General features: G+C 42.4%; 1 protein-coding gene across 3 annotated transcripts in view; it reads left to right on the top strand.

Moving 5' to 3' along the window:
- Positions 1 to 22,469, top strand: part of LOC124594894 (zinc finger protein ubi-d4) — a 256,583-nt gene that overhangs the window by 63,876 nt on the left and 170,238 nt on the right. For all 3 annotated transcript variants that reach the window (XM_047133370.1, XM_047133369.1, XM_047133367.1), the window contains exon 3: positions 3,965 to 4,224. In XM_047133370.1, the coding sequence (XP_046989326.1) occupies positions 3,965 to 4,224 (260 nt within the window). The remainder of the gene's footprint in view (positions 1 to 3,964; positions 4,225 to 22,469) is intronic.

Genomic DNA, 22,469 nt, shown 5'->3' with positions numbered 1-22,469 from the left:
ATGCAGGGTATTACCATCTGCAAAATCTACCTTCCTCCAGGTGATGAAGTATCACAGCATGCGTTGGCTGCGCTAATGCCCCACCTCAACCCACCTTTTCTACTTCTGGATGGTTTTATTGCCCATAACCCTTTGTGGGGCAGATCCAAAGTTGCTGGTTGTGGAAAGGATGTCAAGAGTCTACTAACTCAACTTGACCACCGCCTCCTGAATACAGGTGCCTCCACTCGTTTCAGTGTGGCACATGTCACATACTCAGCCACTGATCTCTCCATTTGCAGTCCTGGCATTCTACCATCTCTCCACTGGAGAGCTCACGATGTCTTGTGTGGTAATGAGCACTTTCTGCTCTTCCTGTCCCTTCCCGGCATCACTCATCTGGATGCTTGCCCAGGTGGACTCTTACCAGGGCTGACTGGGACACTTTCACCTCCGCTACCACCATTGAATTGCTGTTGCATGGCAGCATCGATGACATGATCCAGACGACCACTACTAACATTGTTGCTGCTGCTGAATCGGCAGTCTCTTGTTCCTAAACTTGCGCCTGGTGGAAGACAGTGTCTTGGTGGTCACTGGAAATCACTGCAGCCATTATAGACCATGGGGGGGGGGGGGGGGGCTCCAACATCGTAAGTGCCACCAGTCCCTGGTGCACGTCATTGCCTTCAAACAGCTCTGTGCCCAAGTCTGTCAACTCGTCAATACGTCTCCACCATTAGAACACGAACATCTTCCCAGGTTTGGAACAGGCTCCGAAGCCTTAATGGGTATTGGTCCACTGCAGGTATACCTGGAATTTCCACAAATGAAGCTATATACACCGACACAGATGCAGTCGCAAAGCATCTTGCCGAGCATAATGCTCAGCCCTCTGCATTTGAGAATTACCGCCCTGCCTTTCATCTCCTAAAACAGTGGGTGGAATGACAACACCTGTCGTTTGCTCCACACCACCCGAAGCCATACAATGCTCCTTCAGTGAATGGGAATTTCTCAGTGCCCTTGCCGATTGTCCTGACAAGTCACCTGGACCAGACCGCATTCATTCCCACATGATTAAATATCTGTCAGTGGATTACCATCACCGCATCCTTGCCATCTTCAACCTTATCTGGAGTGATGGCGACTTTTCGTCGCAACAGTGAGAAAGTATCATTGTTCCAGTGTTAAAACCTGGTAAGAGCCCGCTAGATGTGCATAGCTATCATCCTATCAGTCTCACCAACATTCTGTGCAAGCTGCTCGAACTTATGGTGAGCTGTCGACTGTGTCGTCTCCTTGAGCCTCGGGGCCTTCTGGCTCTGTCCCAGGGTGGTTTTAGCAAAGGTCGCTCCACCACTGACAACTTGGTCTACCTGGAATTCGCCATCTAAAAAGCCTTTTCCTGGCATCAACACCCTATTCCCGTCTTTTTTGACATGATGAAAGTCTATGATACCACTTGGTGAGACCACACCCTCGCTACTCTGCATGAGTGAGGTCTCCAGGGCCCGCTCCAGATTTTATACAGAATTTTTTGTCGCTCCACACTTTCAGAGTTCTCATTTTTGCTTCACACAGTGTACTGGTTGTTACCTATCTCATTTCTTCATAACTGAACAATTATGGAATCTTACGCGGTATATTGTGGTAGGACCACACTCTCACCCCGTGTTTTTGAATGAGAATAATACGAGTAGTTCCAGCACAATTTCAGCAAGACTTATTTTTTTTAGTAGCTGCTGAAATATTACACACTGTAGATCTCGCTTGTCTAGGGGTTCTCGAAGTTTTACCTGAAAAATAATCATTCCAACAAGCATGGCCTGGGTTTTCTTCTTGTTTGAAATAAACACTACCGGATCTGAAATACTTTCAGCTAAAAATTATATTTATTCATACCTTTTGTTAGTAACTACACCATTTTCATTATGAACATTGATACTCTAAATGCATTATACTGCACTTGTCACATAAACACGTCCATCTCCCTCCAATATAGACAAAAAAGTGGCAGGCAAGCCAACATGTGCCCGGAAGTTGCAGACATTCCTGCATTCTAGATTCTTTGGTCTAGTGACCTTAATAAACTCCAAAGGTACATATAAATAAATACATATAAATATACAGCATTTAACATCTCAAACGAATCCATTATTTAGCATTAAAGAAAATATTCATAATTAAATAAATTAAACACATTTTCTGGCAACATCATGAAATTATCTTAACTCTTTACTATGGGCATCGTACTTTTCGCATGAGATAAACTACATACTACAGTGGAGACTGGTCTTTGATCGGTCTTATGCCATAAAGTTTTCAGGATATGGGATACTGAATGGCAGACCCTTAATACTCTGAATAAACTGCATGCTATCAAGGAGACAATGAATGTATGGCAGTCATCCATTTGAGCCACTCACGTGGAGTCTGTTGTCCTTTGCTGGCTCTGCATCAGCCATACTAGGCTGACTCATGGTCACCTCCTCCGTCACGAGGACCCACATGAGAGGCGCTGTGGTTCCCACATGACTATCATCCACATCTTGGTGGACTGCCCAGTTTTAACTGTTCCACGATGGACTTTAAACTTTCCCGCCACACTGCCAACAGTTTTGGGAGAATACTTCAGTGGCTGATGTAGTTTTACATTTTATTCATGGGGGGGGGGGGGGGGGTTTCCTATCACACAATCTGAGTGTTGTCTGGCCTTCTCTCCTAGGCCTTCACCCTTCCTCCATTTTAACTCTTCCTTGTTCTATCTTTGCTGTTTGTTTGGCTTGGTATTCGTCTTTTCCCATCTGTATTCCTCTAGTGTTGTCATTTAGGCTGGAGATTTTAGTGTGGTGCAGAGTGGCTGTTTATTCTCTTTTCTTCTTGCAATCAGCCAGCCCAGGCCATCTGCCTTCTACCACTTTTTCCCCTTTTAGTACACGTTCTCTCCTTTTGTCTTGCCTCTTTCATTTTCTCTTTCAGTGGTGTTCCCAGTTAGTTTTCCAACTTTTTTACTTCCCAGACTCTTTTGGGCAATGATTTTACTCCACAATGTGTTTGAATTTGGAAAAAGGGACTAATGACCCTGTAGTTTGGTCCCTTTCTCTCCAAACAAACCAGCCAACCAACCAACATACAAATGATAATTTGTGCCAGACTGGGACTCGAACTTGGATTTCCCGCTTGTTACGGGCAGATGCCTAAAGGACTTTGGCTATCTGAACACACTTCCAGGAGTGACTCAAATCTCCATTTGTTCTGGTATCTACTCTCCCTTGTGCTAAAATTGTATTATGTGGTTCCCTCTCAGGGTGAGACGCTGTTTTCTCTCGTCATTTCCCTGCTATGGCATGAAATACTGCAGTGCAGTGTCTAGGATTCTGCATTGATGATCAACGGGCAGTCAAAAATGGACTTTCATATTGTGATTATGGTTCTGGATCAGCAGTAGAATATTTCAAAACCGATGAAAATTTTTATCGGACCAGGGCTCAAGCACGGATTTGCTGCTTGTCGCAGGCGGATGCTATTTGAAATTTGGGCCAGTCCTGGAAGTGTGCTCGGATAGCACAAGTGGTTAAGTAATTAGTTCTGGCTTTCCTTACTTGGTGAGATAATCTGCTTCTTGTGATAGATTTGCCTAGAACTTGATGGTTGCAATATACTGCCTAATTCAGTTGTATGCTGTCTTAACACTCTCAAGACAGAACCTGAATCTTGAGGGATGACTTTTAATTTATTACTACTTTACTAAATCTGTTTACAACACATTATGCAGACAGTACCCATATATATTACTGAATGTACTTGTAAAATTATATCATTGCATGGCGCTCATTTGTGTAGATATGAGGTCTGGTCTATGGCCATGAACCAGTGCTAGAATTTGACTCAGGCCCATCTCATAAGTGTTAAGTTTAATGTTCATAATTTCTTTTACTAAGACATTTATCATATTCCTCACTTTTGCATTTGTTTTTGACAGGCGTTGCACAGAATCACTCAAATTTGTTTATGAGCTCCCGTGAACGAATGCCTGGCCTTGTAGAAGGCCAGATTTACACATATCCCTCAAAACGTTGGCGGAAAAAGCGGCGGCAATATCTTATGAATTTTATGCAACCTCGTCGAAAAGAGGTTGACCCAGAGGCAGACTTACACACTATAAGCACTGTTGAGAATCCAGCAGTTTGCAACAATGAAGACAGCAAGGAAAGTGTCAGCTTAAAAGATGAAGTAGTGAAGGTAAGACAGAAACCTTATTTCTTCCTGATCAGCAAAATGCTGGCAATATTTTTAAGACAAATTAAAAACATTGTTCATTTAGTATGCATGGTCCGGGTTTGCTCTCTTGGAATTTTTCATATATGTTGTTTATTTCTTGCCCTCTTCATCTGTAATACCTTAACCTGCTTTTAATATGTGTCAATGATAAAAATAAAACATGGGACTGCTGATGTTTATATGCTGTGATAGTATGACTATTCAATAGATTCGTTACCGTAAAAGTTTACTTCGAAGTAGCTGCCCATTCATTTTCCAGAAACAGTAAGGTGTATAATTAACAACCTTGAGGCATAATTTCCTTTCTTGTTGTGTACACCTCTTTTGACTTCTAATTTACATGATCGATGTTAATATTCTTTTTTTAATTTTTAAAATCCCCAATTTAGTTCATAGCTATTTTGTACAAACTTTGTGAGCAGAAAAAATAATTTGTGGCATATCTCGCTCAGGCTCCATCTCCCCACCCTTAGGTCTCTCTTTTATCTTGGTAGATAGTGACATGAGGTGGCATGACGTAGATCTCAGGGGGGGGGGGGGGGGGATGCTGCTAATATGTAGCGATGGGTGGCAGTAGTAGTGGCTGCTGGACATGACCTGAATTCATAGAATGATTGCCACAGTAGTGGAAGTGGTGGCTCCGAGGGTGAAGCTAATTGTGATGGTGGCAAATTTGTCTGCACACATTAGCCGCTGAACAGAGTGGCAACTGTGTACTTATTATTAAGCAGCTTGGGTTTCTTCCAGGATAGCTGTAATATGTGTAGGCCAAACAACAGTGAATCTGCATGTATGGTGCTGGGCATGCTCCTACAGCTTCAACATCAGGATAAGCGAAAGTGAGTGGTGCTGTTTCTACACTGTGCTTTTTGCACCTTTTGTCATGGATCTATATGTACTCACTAGGGGAGATCCCCAGTGGTGTCATCAACTTTTTGAAACTATCTACATGGTGATGTAGCTTAAGATCCCAGTTATCACACCCTGCAGGCATTCACCCGGGTGAGGCCTTGTTTGTGAGTAATTTATGAAAAAAAAAAATTAGAATTTTGTGTAATGCTCAATAACATGAAAAAAGGAGCATCCCATTGACAGGTGGTGAAACAGAGAGGACAAGGTCTTCCTGCGTAGAAGGTCATGGGTTTGAATCTTGCTAGGTACTTTAAATTTTTCTTTATTTTTAATTTTTTATCAGGACGACTTTAATCGGTATTTTTATTCAATTGGTTGGTTTAAATCTATTTTTTCATTTCTATTCCTTTGTCACACTATTTTAATCATCATATCAACTTCTTCAGTTGCTGTCATTCTTCTTCTTGTCATTGTTTTTCCACTTGAAATCTTTGTTCATGTGATTTTAATTAATTTTATGAATTAATTTTAACTTAATTTTTTGCTTATATCATTCTACTTTTTTCATCCATGTTATTGCATACATTATTTCTATTCCTTATTTTGCTTGAATTTCGTTTCAGTTATAATTCTTTCCTTCATTTAAACCTTCATCTACATTATTTTGTCCATAGAGTTGTAAGAATGTATGTTACAGTTTAAATGTTTGTATGTCAGTTACCATAAAAATGCACTTCTTGTAGCGAAAAATACATTTATGACACCACTGCACAGTCAGTGTGAATAGATTATGTCAGCTTCTGTTATAGTTAATAGATTAGCATTTTCAAGTATTTAAATATTACAACAGATAAAATTAGACAATGGAAAATCCAGGATGGAATGTAACAGTATTATGAAAAGGACAGTTGCTACTCACCATATATCGGAAATGCTGAGTCGCAGGTAGGCACAACAAAAAGACTGTCACAAAATAAGCTTTTGGCCAACAAGGCCTTTGTCAAAAATAGCATGCGCACGCGTACACACACACACACACACACACACACACACACACACACACACACTCACTCACTCACTCTTACGCAAATGCAACTCACACACACATGACCACAATCTCTTGCAGCTGACGCCAGACTTCATTATATTGTGATAACAGGTAAACGTGATTAAATTCACATTCACAAAGATTCCAGAGGAAAAAATATGATGTAAAGAAAAGCTGAGAACAAATAAGAGAGTTGATATGATGATTATAATGACATGACACAGGAACAGAAATAAAAAATTACATTTAAACCAATTAAATGAAGAAAAATAATGATCATAGTCATTTTGATAAAGATTTAAAAATAAAAAATTTATAGTGCCTGAAAAGATTCGAACTTAAGACCTGCACATGAAGGCTGTACTCTATTCATTACACCATGCAATCAGTCAACAAAATACTACTATCTGAATGGTACTGAGTCTCATATAAAATTCTGTATTTTTGTTTTTGTCAACTACTCACAAATGAGGACTCACTAGGTTCAATGACTGCAGGGTGTGATACCTGGGACCTTATCCTACATCACTGTATAGATGGTTTAAAAAAGGCGTTCTTACCCCTGGGGATATCTCATTGTCGAACAGTGAGTGCTGCTTCCACTGTGTCCTTTACATTGCCTTAGACATGAATTCTTTAAAGATGCACACCATATGTTCTGCCACATCATTTGACTGGTGGTAAAAGGCAGGACACTAACCAGTGTTTGATGTCATTGTGACTGCATAAATATTCATATTATACATACATAAATGATCTGAAGGATAGGTTGAGTAACTATCTTCAACTAGAACTGATGACTGATGTACGGAGAAGTGTCGTCCTTGAGTGACTGTAAGAGGGTACAAGAAGACGTTGGTAGATTTGGTGTGATGCTTGTCAGCTTGCTCTAAATGTGGGAAAATGCACATTAATGGAGATGAGTAGGAGAAACAATCCTGTAGTGTCAAATAAAGTATTAGTGGTGTGCTACTTCACTGAAACCTCTATTGAATATCTAGGCTAAATGTTGCTAACTGATGTGAAATGGATCGAGCATGTAAGGTCAGGTGTAGGTATGGGAAATGATTGACTTTAGTTTATTGAGAGAATTCTAGGAAAGTGTAGTCCCTCAGTAAAAAAGACCACATACAGAACACATCTGTGACCCACTCTTGAGTACTGCTCAAGTGTTTGGGAGCCCTACCAAGTTGGATGAAAGGGATATGCCGAAGCAGTTCAGTGGTGTGCTGCTAGATTTATTACCACTATACTGAGTCAATGTGCAAGTATTACAGGAAAGCTCTGTGAACTCAAATGGAAATCCCTGGGGGGAGGAGGGGGGGGGGGGGGGTTATTTTCACAAAACCCTGTTGAGAAAGTTTAGAGAACGGGTAAACAGACTGTAGAACAATCCTGCCGCTACCAACATACATCTTGCGTAAGGACTACAAAGACAAGATCAGAGAAACCAGGACTCACGTGGAAGCATTTAGATAGTCATTTTTTCTTTGCTACATTTGAGTGAAATAAGAAAGGAAATGAATATCAGTGGTGCAGGGTAGGCCACTTTCAACAACTATAGTTTCATATTTCACTGTACCCTCTTTTCTTTCTTTTTAAACACATCATCTGATGGTGGCTTGGTATTAACTCAAAACTGGTAATGATGTCATATGTGACGCTGGAACATACAATGGAGAAAAAAAGGGGAAAAAAATGATATGGCAAGTCTTCAGTTGCAAACATCTTTGTTACAGCTGCTATTGTGGCTTCAAAAGCAAAGGATTTCATTGGTTCAACAGCATGGAATTCAGATAACATGTTAACTCTGTGCCAAGAGCGGTGTCATTATGGCCTAACCCAGCTTACTGTGCTGGGACCCTTTCGTCTACAACCACTTACTGCCTGCTGTATTACCTGTCCTGGCCTCCTGGCTGTGTGCTGAATATTTCAGCCATAGCTTGCCAGATAAATGCTGTATAATCCCTTCATCCACTCACTCCACTTCATCTGTGCTCTTGGTGCATTCTAGCACTACTCACAGACAATTCACAAGTGGAATGAATTCCTTGCTGGAGCACACTTCTGATACATCTGAATACATTTTTGAGTACATAAATAAAATTGATTGTTCTCTGGCCTGGCAAACTTCAAAACCAAAACTCAATTTTTTTTAATACAAATTCTTTCCTTTACATGGAATAATTTGATCACACTGTGTGTGTGTGTGTGTGTGTGTGTGTGTGTGTGTCAGTCAACTGTCAACTGATGCTATGTACGCTGTGTATTTACTTTGAGCATGGAATAGATATTGCTGCTGATGAAGAATCTGGTCTGTCTGTTGCTAGCACATATTTTTTTTTTTTTTTTTTTCCATCTGGAAAGATGCTTCAAGTTTGGAATCTTTAAGCTTTTGAATTCTTTTTAACTTTGAATACTTTTTACAGTACTCACTATGTATTTTCAGTCCTTCCTTGCATCCCTAGGAATGTTTCACTGCCAAAAAATTGGGATATCTGATATAACTGTTGTGGTCACATTGGAATAATTCTGTAACATTGTGTGTAGTTTTTGTTGAACTGTCAGAATTAATCCTGAATATTTACATCACTTTTGAAACACCACATCTGTTTTTTACCAGTATATTTCATAATTACATATTGAGAGGTGCTTCAGACTCAGAAACTTGAAGCATTTGAATACTTGTTTCAACACACAGTATCAATTCCTTTTCTAGCCTTGTAGAACTGTGTGCAGAGATTTATATAGATTCTGTTGATAGGCATTACCTGAGTTAGTGTTATTAGTAACTCTCATGTGTGTTCCATGTAGTGTTAATGTATTTTGTATAAAACAAACACTCCTCGGGCATGTCTTCGTACTGCGCGACCAGTGATTCATGAGCTCCACTGTGGATGACTTTGTGAAATACACTGTAGTTGCATGTTATTATGTTGTGGAGCAGACAGAATGAAGGATCACCTCCTCAGTTTGTAGATCTATGAATGAGGGAAGTGCATGAACATAATCCTGTGACCTAGCTTCCCCTGTGCTTCTAAGTCCCACCCCACCCCACCCCACCCCCTCCCCCCACCCTACTACAACACCGGAACACATTTTATCACTTACTACGGCTCTGTTGCACTTAGATTTGACCACCTCCTTTTTGATGTTTGATGTTAACTTACAATATCCACTCAAAGATGACAGGTGTCAGCACTAGAGTGGAGGTGGCAAAGGTGGAAGCATTTCTGAAATGGCTAAGTTTGTAAGCTGTTTGTGTGCCACCATGGTTAAAGTATACCCTGTGTGACAAACTGGCACTGAGGAAACTGTGGTTCAACACAGGCCGTAGATGAAAGGGGTGAACGACGGCTGCAGACATGCGTGTGGGTATAGACATTGAGCAACTGACTCCCCAGGTGAGACAAGGGACTACCAACAGTTTCTCCTCAATGACTGTTCAGCAAATGTTGCTTCCTATGGGCCTCAGCAGCAGGCACCTGGTACAAGCACCGATGCTAACTGCTGTTCATCAGTGATGAAGGCTGGAATTTGCACACCAGTAGTGGGGGTGGGTGACCAGTAAGTGATGACAGGTGCCTTTTTTTGGATGGATCGTATTTTACACTCAAAAATCAGTGTGAAATGTGTGAAAGCAAACACCTTGTAACAATTGTTGGAAGGGTCCCGGCCAGAGGGGAGGGTGCATTATGGTATGAGGAATGTTTTTGTGGCATTCAGTGGGTGATCCTGTCATTCTGGCATGCACAGTGAATCAACAAAAGTATGCATCTATCCATGGGCACCATGTCCACTGCTACACACAATTTGTTTTTCCTCAGCACGACAACATCTAGCAGCAGGTCAATGTAATGTGTCACACAGCTCATAATGTATGTGCGTAGTTCAAAGAGCTTAAGGATCAGTTTACTGTACTCCTCTGGCCAGCAAACTTGCCCAATTTAAACCCAATTGAGAATCTGTGTGGCCACCTCAATTGAGCTGTTTGCGCCATTGATATTCATCTGAGAATCGTAGTGGAGCTGTCCACAGTACTGGAGTCAGCATGGCTATCCCTACCGTACCTTCCAGAATTTCATTGACTCTCTTCTTGCAATGGTCTGCAGTGCAAAAGTGGTTATTCAAACGTTTGACAGGTGATCGCAGTAATGTGACTGGATGGTGTGTATTGTGGTACCCGAAACACCAGATCTGTTCATTTGCCAATGAATCTTTCATCTGAAAGAACTATTTGAATATGTTTTGCACTCATTGTATCTATTTTTTTTTCGTTACTTTTGATATGGGCTTTGGTCTGGTACTGACAAAGTTAAAAATGGTGCCTTTTTCCCTCTCTATATATGTACTCTATAAATGTATATCTGTATCTTGTCTTTTTTTTTCTTTCCTTTTCTCAAATAATTTATTCAGGAGTATCAAGTAATTTCAACTATCAATTTTAGTTGTCGATGATTAATAATGCTTCTTTGCATGATAAGACTTGAAACAGGATACAACATATAATGGTATGCTGCAAATTTTGCCTTGGTATCTGGATTCTTGGCCTACTTTGTTTTGTGGGGACCACAGATCGACACATTAGTGCATGTTTCTTTGGATGTTCACTCACAATAACATCTGGAAAATGCCTTCCTGTAAATCATAGAGGACTTTTGTCATCGAAGTGCCTACCTTAGCCTGCTTTTCTTCATTCTGTTGCATATTTTTCAACTATTTCTGTAATGAGAGGTAGGTGAAACTCTGGAAGTGCTGTTTTTCTCACCCTATAATCAACCTGTGGAGAGCATGAGCATTTAAAATGCTCTAATCCAGAAAACACACACACACACACACACACACACACACACACACACACACACAAACAAACAAACAAAATGTTTCTCATACCGTTTGACAGTCTAATGCATTAATCGTAGTGAGCTCAGTAGTATGTCACAATGGTAAACTGCACTCATACTTGAATTGTAATTTACAATACTTAGGATTTATTGATATTTTTGCCAATATTTCTGTCAGTATTCTCTGTTTGAACCATTTGTGTGGTGTTCCATGTTGTCAAAATCCACACTTTTATCACACCACCTGATAGGAGTCTTTTTGTCAGTTGTCATAAACTCAGTTTCTTCCCATTTCAATTAGCTCTACAGTTTTGTGTGTTGTGCCTGTTACGAATAGTGTCACATGCAGTTGTTCAGTGGTAGTGAAGCAGAGGAATCGGTCTGGCTGGAATACCATTGTCAACGTACAGAGTAGGTGCTTGTTCCAAATAATGTCTCAGGAGTGTTGCCACTCGCCAGTTCTCTCTAAGTTTTGGAACCCAATTTCTGTTGCCATGCCAGCATATGAAATGAATTCTAAAATGTTCCACTGTGACAGTCACACAGTACACGTCTTTATTCGTAACCTACTTCACTTGAATGCAACAAACTGTTTAAAAGATAATTAGCTTTTGAACAACAAGAGACTTTTGTCAATGCAAAGCTTCTGTTATAGATGAATGTGCTGTGAAACATTGAACAAACTTCACCAACAGAATTCCTACACAGTTTTCATTAAAGAGTAGCATTTTTAAAAGAAAAGCAAAATACTCTTGGGACATAATTTCATTGAAGCCTGGAATGATACAAGAATATTGATGGACCAATAATCATTTATTGACAACTTTTTAACCTCAGCCATTATAATACAAATAGCAATTAAACAGTAAATACAGCGATCAGTTTTTGAAAATATAATGTAATTGGATAAATAAAAGAATCTACTCACCAAGTGGCAAACAGGAGAACACACACACAAAAGGTATTACATATCCAAGCTTTTGGAGCAAGTTGTTTCTTCCTCTGGCAGAAGGATTGAAGGAGAGGAAGGATCAGGGAAAATGACTGGTGAGGTTTAGGAAAAGGAGTAGAGTTCAGAGAAGTCACCCAGAAACCAGGGTCAGAGGAGACTTACTTTATGGGATGAGAAGGAAAGACTGATTGTTAGGGACTGCGCCAGATGAGATTTGAAAAACTGAGAGCTTGAAGATGGAAGATAGGCACTATGCAAGACAGAAAATACTGCTAAAACAGTGTGCACGAATTAATAAGAGAGAAAAGTTAAGTGCATAGTATGTATAGAGGTGGGAGGAGCAAAGAAAGTGGTAGTCATGCCAATGTAAATAGTCAAGCAGCATTTACATAACAGCTGGTATACAAAGTGTCCATTTCACAGGTGGCTCTCCCTTTGATAGTACACGTTTTGCCAGTTACAGGGCTGGAATAAATGGTGGTAGGAGGTTGCATAGGGCAAGTTTTGCAATGGGGATGGTCACCGAGGTGGAAGCCATAGGGTAGGGAGATGGGTGCAGAAGGAACATAGGGTCTGACAAGGATGGTGCGGAGATTGGGATGGTCATGAAAAGCTATTCTAGCTGTGGTGGGCAAAATTTCAGATAGAATGGACCTCATTTTCAGGGTATGATTTTAGGAAATCATGGCCTTGTCAAAGTAGCTGATTAATACATTCAAGACCAGGATAATATGACTTGCTACATGAGAGACGTGACGCTGTCATGCTGGAGAGTGTCACTGTTAATCTACGAGATTGATTCCTTATTCAGCTTGCATTTAGCATGAATCTCTCACCCAGTGCAAAGTCCTGAGTGAATGGAAGAAAGTGCAGATGACTCCTGTATATGAGAAGCGAAAAGAGTGGACCTGCAAAAATTACAGACTAACGTCCGTAGCATCTGTCTGCTTCAGAATCCTAGAATATATTCTGAGTTCAAATATAATAAATTTCCTTGGTGTTCAAGAATAAGAACAGTTTTGGAAAGGATTGGTCACGTGAAACTCAGCTTGCCCTTTTCTCACACGATGTACTGCACCTATGGATGGAGGGCAACAGGCAGATTCCATATTTCCAGATTCCAAAAAGCATTAGACATGGCACCCCATGTAGATTGGTAATGAAGGACGAACATATGGAACAGGATCCCCGATATGAGTGTGGCTTGAAGACTTCTTAAGTAATAGCACCCAGTATGTTGCCTTCGACAGTGAGTGTTCATCAGAGACAAGGATATCATCAGGAGCGTCCCAGGGAAGTGTGATGGGGCCACTATTATTTTCTATGAATAAAAATGATCTGTTGGAAAGGATGGGCAGCAATCTGCAGTTTTTTGCTGGTGATGTGATATATCAGAAGGTGTCGAAGATGAATGAGTGTAGGATGATACAAAATTACTTGGATAAAATTAATATGATGAATGGGAGGTGGCTCTAATTGTAGAAACTTGTAAGTTACTGCAGATGAGTAGGAAAAACAAGCCCGAAATGTTTCAATACAGCATTAGTAGTGTCCTGCTTGATACTGTCACATCAGTTAAATACCTGTGTGGAACTTATGCAAAGCGATGTGAAATGGAATGAGCATGTGATGATTGAGGTAGGGAAGGATGGTGGACTTGAATTTATTGGGAGAATTCTAGGAAAGTATGTTTCACCTGAAAAGGAGACCACTTATAGCATGCTAGTGTGACCTGTTCTTGAGTACTGCTCGAGTGTTTGGGATCAGCACCAGGTCGGATTAAAGGAAGACATCGAAGCGATTCAGAGGGAGGCTACTAGACTTGTTACTAATAGGTTCAAACAACATGCAGGTGTTATGGTGATGCTTCAGGAACTGAAATGGGAATCCCTGGAGGGAAGGCGACATTGTTTTCAAATAACACTATTAAAAAAATTTAGACAATCGGCATTTGAAGCTGCAGAAATACGCTACTGCCACCTACAAACACTTCAAGATAAGATCAAAGAAATTAGAGTTCATTAGGAGGCATACAGACAGTTATTTTTTCCTCCTCCTATCTGTGAGTGGAAAAGGAAAGAAAACGACTAATAGTGGCACAGGGTACACTCCACCACTCACTGTAAGGTGACTTGCAGAGTATGTATGCCGATTTCGATGTAGATGCAAAAGATCAGTACAAATTACAAAATTATTTAGAAGAGATATCTGTATGGTGCGAAATGTGGCAATTGACTGTACAAAATAAAAAGTAAGAGCACCTCCATACAAGTACTAAGAATCCATTACATTTCAATCAAAAGATAAAAAAATACAAATTTAAAAATTGTTGATTCAACTAAATGCCTAGAGAGTGCAATTACATACTACTTAAATGGAATCATCACATAGAAAATGTTGTGTGGAAGGTGAACCAAAGACTGTATTTTGTTGTTTTGGGTAACCTAGAGTATTGTGCAGATTTTATCATTAATATAACAGAAGTCATTGATCTCATAAATTAGATGCTGGAAAAGTGGCAAGATTTTATCATCCCAAACATGTGGCTAAGCTTTCCATCAACTCAAGGTCACAATCAAATCTACACCATGTCTTGTCACACATGCTCTTGGGGAAATACAGATTTTTGCAAGAGATGCATCAAGGCAGCTGATAGTTGGGAACGTTAAATGGGTTATGTCCCAAAGATACTAACAGGGATACAATAAAATTATGGAGAACAGAGAAAATTGTATAAATCTGCACTGAAAGTAAACAGGGTGGAAAATGAGAATGAAAATTAACGCAGAGAGACCAAATTACTTTCATATAAAGGGTGCATATGTGGACGACGAAAAAAAAGGTCCGGATTTTTCCCGGAATTGAACTGTAGAAGTTATCAGTCCTTTGAATGGTTATGGTTTTATACATCAGTGTAGAGTTTCCCAGCACTTTAGTAAAACTCAGGGAACAAAACCCGGTTTGGGAAGATGTCTGACGTGCAGCAACATGTACCCTGTATTTTTGTATTACAGAATTATAAATTCGAATTCCACCAAACACCGTATGTTACTTTCCGAAGCACTGAAATCGAGATTGCGATAGCTCACGTCACGTGATCACGCCAGCCGACATCAGCGGATATTCAGAACATAGGACACGTGATGTAGTCAGCCAATAGCAACATCAGTGTTAAGTAGCGCAGATACACAAATAGGAAAAGTTAATGGTGTAAAGTAATATACGTAGTGTTGGTACAAGAAAATAAAAGCTTCCACATTCAATGTTGCTCCTTTTTGCTCGTGTTACACTTTAAGATACATCACACAAATGTGCCAGTAAAATTTTTAAGAACAACATAAATGTCAGATTTTCTGAGCACGAAATTATTCTGAATCATCGTACTCAAAGAGCTGATTTTTTAAATGAGAGTTAAACGCTCTGTGATTTAAGAAATTCATTGTACATTCTCACACATAGTTCATCTTGGTAAAAGGAAATTTACTTTGAAAGTAACGCTTTTCAAACCACCATTCGGAATATTTTCCCACGACTGTTAGAAATATGTTCGTTTCAGCAGTTCCAACAGAGCGCCAGATTAACAGGCGCCAGCGCGCTTGCGCAGCTACGACGACGCAGGAAGCCCATAATTCGTACAAATCAGAGGATACACCAGGAGCATCCGAATTTCGTGAACCATACGAAAATGGATAATTCGGCTTAAAGTGAACATCCGTATGTCCAGATCTGGATGTAAATTTTCTTGGAGTACCGGTACTGTATTATCTCATGTTTGGTTTTTTGTTATGGCACAATACCATATGTGCTAGAAGATGAAAACGTGCACTTGAAATGCAGCGAACAGTTGAAACTAGCCAATGGTGTGGAATTAAACACTTCGTTTCAAATAAATCGAATGCCTCAGCGGAAAAGATTAATAAAAGCCAAATTTCTTTAGAAACCGACAAAAATAACTTAATTGTTCTGTAAGGCAATTAATACTTGACTGTCAGAAAGGTGGAAATAAAATAAAAACTGAAACTAACAACTTAGCCTTCCGTAATTATGTGAATGTATTTTAATTCACTTGATAGCGCCCGGCAACAGAAATCTGTTTTTGTTTTCATTTGACGTGAGAGCAATAAACGAAGAGGAAACATCAAAATCACTAAACGTAAATACGGGTAAAGTAGAGACTGCCCACTTCCCCACTACGACGCAGACTACTGCTCTGTGTATGTCCCTGATCTACGATATTTCCGAACCGGGGCAATAATTAATAGATAGTGCCCGCCGCTCCCTCCAGCGTTCGAGGTACGACGCCAAAAGTTAAATCGACTTTCCAAAAAACGTTCATTTTGTAGAGCACATCTTTCTGAAGAGTCTGGTACGTGAAACAAATGTCTTAGAGGAAATGTAAGATGTTATTTGGTCTCAAAGTGTGTCAAAGTGCAGTGCCACGCAACTACCCACAGCATTCTTGTATCGCACGTCACTGTATTTCGTGTATTTCGCTCTATCGCTTTCAAATGAGTACACTTTGTAATGGATGCCATCAAACTTTATTCAGGACAGTAGACATGAAAATGTCCTGTGGTGCCTCTCCTGCTCCAAGTCGGCCGTTTTGACATCTTGTCCCTCTTAAAAAAGAAACTCGCAGTTAATACTAGATGGGATTACTTGTAACCAGGAGAACAAGAACTCTTCAGAAAATCTGCACTCTTTATTGCCTGTTAGCTAATAAGTTGCTGTTTTATGTGGCATAAAATTAAACATAGGATACATGAAACCAGTCAAGACAAGAGGCAAGCAAGACGGTACACATTTCTTCAATCCTTAAGTCCTAGCAAATTTTTCTCCCTAATCTTGCTACGGCTTTACATAGCGTGCTTTCCTTTCTGAGAAAGAATCTATTACCTCGTGAAAGTTCGTCAAATGGTTTGCTGCACGAAAAAACGAAATGTTGTGTAATACTGAAAAAGCTGTTAATACAAATAGTACCCAAGGCTGGTGTGGTTTCTCGATCTGATTACGTGTACTTCGTCACTGTGTGCTAGATAAAACGAAATAGGGATGTCTAATATTGCAGAAGTTGCAATACACACCAAATAAAGGAGACTGTTTTGGAACAAATGGTCATTTTTATGGGACATGATTTAAGAAGTACGAATACCAAATGCATATTAGGCCTACTACAAGCAAAAAACTTTGTTAGGGAAAAGTTTCACATTTTATTCATACGCTCCAATTCTCAAGCATGAGACAGAAAAGTAGTAGTGCGAAATTTCTATAAAAATTTGGAATCGTCATATTCTTCTATAATTTGTGTGATGTCCCCGTTTCTTCTCCTTCCTCGTTCTAACAATCTTGTCATCACTAATTAAAAAGTATTCCTGCCAGTGTCCAAACTTATTCTCCGGTTAACTTCACTAATCCTGCCACGGCCACCGGTTTAGTTATCCAGCGTTTATTCTCCGGTTAGGCGTTATTACGTGTTCGTACAACGAGTTTTCCGCGCTCCTCCCAGAATAGAACTTAAGCGCCTGCTAGCTGCGGACTTTACAACTGGCTCTTACTAGTGTAGCGGTCTGGCTAAAAACTTTGTGTAAATTTCATTTTCTTGGATACACCGATAAGATACCACGTGGCTTTCGTTAGTGGTTATAGCAACGCTGATCATTCGCAGACCCAGTCAACCGCATAAACAGCGACTGGCATTCACCCGTTCGGCTTTATTCCGCTGAACTCGATAGCCCCGTCGACTTTTGTCTGCAGGAAAGTTTATTTCTAGGTGCAACGGGGATTCCCCTGGCAGAGACATCACGTACACTGTGCACGCATTCAAAAATCAACTTAAGATTCATTCAGAAATCAACTTAGAAAGTGTTCAAAAACTAACAGGGATGCGTTCCGAGGCAGATACCCCGGTTTGACTCCGGCCCTTAGAACCGAACCTGATGCGCATGCGTGACGCTGGTAGATTGGGCGCGCCTGTAAAATTTTTCCGGGTAGCATCTGGCTGCTGCTTACATCTAATACTTTCCCCTCTTTGGGGAAGTGTGAGGGGGAGTTTGTAGCCTTCGGCTTTTACTCCCCTGTGTACTTGTGTGTGTGATTATTTCTGTACTTTTTTGATGTCTGTGATTTGTGATGTTTGTTCTGTGTGGGTCTGGTACTTGCCTGAGGTTTGGCGAGATAATTGTAGCATTTTGGGTAGGAGTAGGATTTGGGAATGGGTATTGGGATTTTTCTCTTCGACTTAGTCGTCGAAGATCGTCATGGGGCGATTGTGTTTATCGCGGGACATGTCATACCGACCTAGGGAGTGGATGAGAGCATTTCCCGACCTGGAAGTACCTTCATAGAAGGCCCTTGCCAGGTCTTGAAAACGCTCTCTCAGTAGTGGGATTTCCGCAGCGGCATGCAAATCGTCGATAGGGAATCCAAGGGGTAAACGCAGTGCCCTCCTGAGGGCGCGGTTCTGCAGCCTCTGGAGTTTGTCCAGGTGCTGCTTCGCCGCGTATCCCCAGACAGGACACGCGTATTCCATGACTGGCCGGATCAGGGCCTGGTACACGTTCACTCCTACTGAGCAGGAAAGGGAGCTGGATGAGTTGAGGATTGGGTACAGGATGGACATTCTGGCACAGACCTTCCTATGGACCTCGTCTATGTGGGGTTTCCACGTAAGACGAGAGTCTAAGGTTACGCCAAGGTACTTGGCGGTTCTGCGCCAGAGGAGTTGGGTTCCGTTTAGGTGAAGGTGGAGGGGGGGCCGTTGAGGAGGTTCGCGCCTTCCGAGCCTACGGGTGATCAGTATCGCCTGCGTCTTTTCAGAATTGATGGTGATTCGCCAGCGACGGGCCCAAGTTTCTGTGTCATCTAAAACCCTTTGTAGCCTACGGATGACCAGGTCCTTGTTCGCGTTTCTTGTGTAGAAGGCTGTATCGTCAGCGTACTGTGCAGTGTGCACCAGGGGGGCCGTTGGAGTGTCCGCAGTGTACAGACTGTACAAAACGGGCCCCAGGACCGATCCCTGTGGCACCCCAGCACGAATACGCCTTCTGGTGGAGGTGGACGTTTCTACTTTGACAGAGAAAGTTCTGTTCGAGAGATAGCTTTTAATCTGTTTAACTATACTCCCGGGGAACCCTTGGGTGTACAACTTGTAGAGTAGCCCTCTATGCCATACTGAGTCAAAGGCCTTGGCTACGTCAAGTAGCACTATCCCGCAGTAACCTCTGTGGTTGAAGCCCTCTGTGGCTGCTTCAACCACTCTCATGATCTGTTGTGGGGCAGAGTGGTTCTGCCGGAATCCGAATTGGAAATCCGGCAGAATTTGCTCTCTGGTGATGTGTTCTTGTATGGGTCTTAGCAGGAGGCGCTCGTAGATCTTGCTGAGAGTTGGCAAGAGGCTAATCGGCCTGTAGTGCTGCGGGAACAGAGGGTCTTTCCCTGGTTTGTGTATTGCGACCACTTCCGCGTGTTTCCAGCAAGCTGGGAACTCGCGGGTACGAGTAATCTCGTTGAAGACGTTCGCGAGGTGTTCGATCGCCGTGGGTGGGAGGTTTTTGACCAACTGGTTGGTGACATTGTCATGTCCTGGCGCCTTTTTGGAGGGGAGGTACCTAATTACTTTTGCCACGTCTTCGGGGGCAAAAACTGTGGGTTCGTCTTCTGGGTCCTCCTCAGCATTGAGGAAGACAGCCAGTTGACGACGGACCACTCTTTCATGCTCATCATCTTGGGGTTCAGCCGCTTGGAACTGCTTCTCGAAAGTGTCGGCAAGGGCGTTGGCCTTTTCAGCATGGCTGTAGGCCATACCCCGCTCGCCATGCAGTGGCGGCATCCTAGCGCGTCTTCTTGTGAATTGTTTGGTTGCTTGCCAAAGTGTGTGATCGTCTACTTTGAGGGCTGAGAGGCGGTTTTGCCATTGCTGGTTTCTGTGCTCATTGAGCGCTACCTTCAATTCTCTCTGTAGACGATTGAGCAGCCTCCTTGTGGCCTGGTTTCTGGTTATCTTCCACTCTTTTGCCACTCTGTTCTTATGTCGAATTTGAGCTAGCAAGTGTTCCGGGAGCTGTATTTGCGGCGGCGGGCCATCCCTTTGTGGAGGGGTGGCTTCTTCCGCTGCCTGCAAGATGGTGCCTGTTAGGTCTTGTAGCGCTTGTTCTACTGTTTCGGCAGTAGGTGGCGGGGCGCGAGCGATATCAGAGGCGACAGTTTCTCGGTATCGCTCCCAGTTTGTACGTTTGTAAGACGTCTGGTACCGTGGGAGTGCTACCCATTCTCCCACGTCGACCTCTAGGATCACTGGGTTGTGGTCGGAGGACATTCTGTTGATCGTCCTCGCGGTCACAAACCCCGTAATCCTCCTAGTGAGAGCTATGTCCAACACGTCGGGCCTGCTTCCATTTTTTGGAAAATGTGTGGGCTCGACTGGACCCCAGGTTTCGAAGTGGTGGTTGCGCGCTAGTTGTTGCAATCTGGCGCCTGCTCTGGAGGTTACTCTAGAATTCCAATCAGGATGTTTGGCATTGAAGTCGCCCCCTATTATGAGTTTGCCTTCAATTTGCCCTAGAGTAGCTATGTCTCCCTCATCTATCTGGTCTTGTGGGGGTCGGTAGATTGCAACGATTGTTAGGGGTCCAGTGGCAGTGGCTACTTCCACCGCCACTGCTTCGATTTTATTGGTAGCTGGTAAGAATACCTGGTGGTGGGGGATCCCTCTTTTTATGTATACGGCCACTCCTCCGCCTTGGGTTGGCCTGTCTTTGCGATAGCTAACATAGTTGGGGACTGTCGCTTTTATTCCCGGTTTTAAGTGGGTTTCCCCCATCATGCATATGTCGATGGAGAACTCCTTCATGAGTTCTCTGAACTCGACCTCTTGGTTAACAATGCCGTCTGCGTTAAAGACGCACATTGTCAGGCCATGGATGTTTGGTCGTCTATCCATGATGGGGTTTTGAAACTACTGAGGAAGTCGCGGAGGGGAGCGACTGCTGGACTGTTGCCTGGAGGGCAACGAGGATCTGTGTGTTCTGCTTCTGGGCTTCCCTGAATTCCTTCATCATTTCCATGACGAGGTTCATGGTCTGCACCATTACGCCTAACAACTGATCCATGGGGGGGGAGTGTGTGTGGGGTTCCCTAGAGCTTCCTCCGTCGTGGTGGACCTGGCCGTTGGTGCTGTGTATATCCTGGTGTTGTTCTGTTTGTTGTGTCTGGTGTTGTGGTGATTGGGCCACGCTTTCATGGTTCCTCAGGGGAGAAACCACTTCCGCATATGTCGCCCTCGGTGTGTCCGGCCTTGGTTTTACCCAGGCCTTGTCTGTGTGTGTTGTTGTATTTTGTTTTCTTGTGTGAGTGGTTGGGTTTGTGGTGTTCTGTTTGCGTGTGTGGGGGGCGGCCTTTGCGCCCTTTGCCTGCTGTGAGTGTCTTTTGTGGACCTCACAACCTTGGTAACCCGCTGTGTGGTTTTTGCCACACAGCGCGCACCTTATTTGTGGGTCCGTGTGCTGGAGTGTGCATGTCCTGGTGTCGTGGGCCTCAGCGCACTTCCTGCATCTCACTGGCATGTTGCAGTGCGCAGCGATGTGGTTCAGGCCCTGACACCTGAAGCACTGCACCGTCTTGTTTTTACGGCGCAGCGGCTCCGTGGTGACAGGGACTGCCAGGACCATCGTGATCTCCCTCTTGTTTTGAGGTACGTCAGGGAGTGTTACCTGGTACAGCGGCCACTTACTGTTTATGCTGCCCATTTGCTGTACTACCTTGACGACATACCCCCGGGCAGTCAAGTCTGTTTTGATTGCCTGGGGGGATACTCGTCTTGGTAGGTCTCTGATTACTATGTTTCTGTTTCGTGTCTTTGTTGTTGGGAAGGTGTAGTGAGGTATGCTTCTTGTGCTGAACAGTGCTTTGACTGTGTTGTAGTGTTCAAGCATCTGGCGGCTTGCTGCTATTGCTTATACAGCTAATAGCCACATTTCTGTAGCCGGAAGAGAGAGAAGGTACTTACACATACGTCAGTCAACTGCGCATGCGCAATAGCCCGCTCGCAACTGCTCAAACAAATCTAATGTAAACATTTGTGACGTCACGCTCATCGGAGGCAATTTTTTTGTTGTTCTGAAGCATTGCATAGTTGTCCTAAAGCCTTTGACACATTTTGCTGTTGGCAGATGCTTGTGTGAGCACTGTGTTTTTTTGCTGTAATGCCGCATTTCCTTGCCAACTTAGTTTTATTTTCGTTTTTTCTCCCTTTCATGTTTTATTGCTGCAGTATTATTCTGCAGTAGCGAGATAAAATAATATCCTTTGTTAGAGTATTGGTTCTTTCCAGTCAATGTTACAAAAATTTAACCGAAAATTAAAACAATGAAAAATTCCCGGAATTCTAAAAAGTTCCCGGGGTTTTTCCCGGATGAAAAAATTCCCGGGTTTTTCCGGGACCTCCCGGTTGTCCTGAGTCGTATACACCCTGATATACCACTTCGTGCTAAAACACAATATTAAAATAATTGGT

Source organism: Schistocerca americana, chromosome 2, assembly GCF_021461395.2.
Source record: "Schistocerca americana isolate TAMUIC-IGC-003095 chromosome 2, iqSchAmer2.1, whole genome shotgun sequence".
NCBI lineage: Eukaryota > Metazoa > Arthropoda > Insecta > Orthoptera > Acrididae > Schistocerca > Schistocerca americana.
The sequence above is the reverse complement of the archived record's forward strand: the minus strand, read 5'-3'. Positions and strand labels throughout refer to the sequence as shown.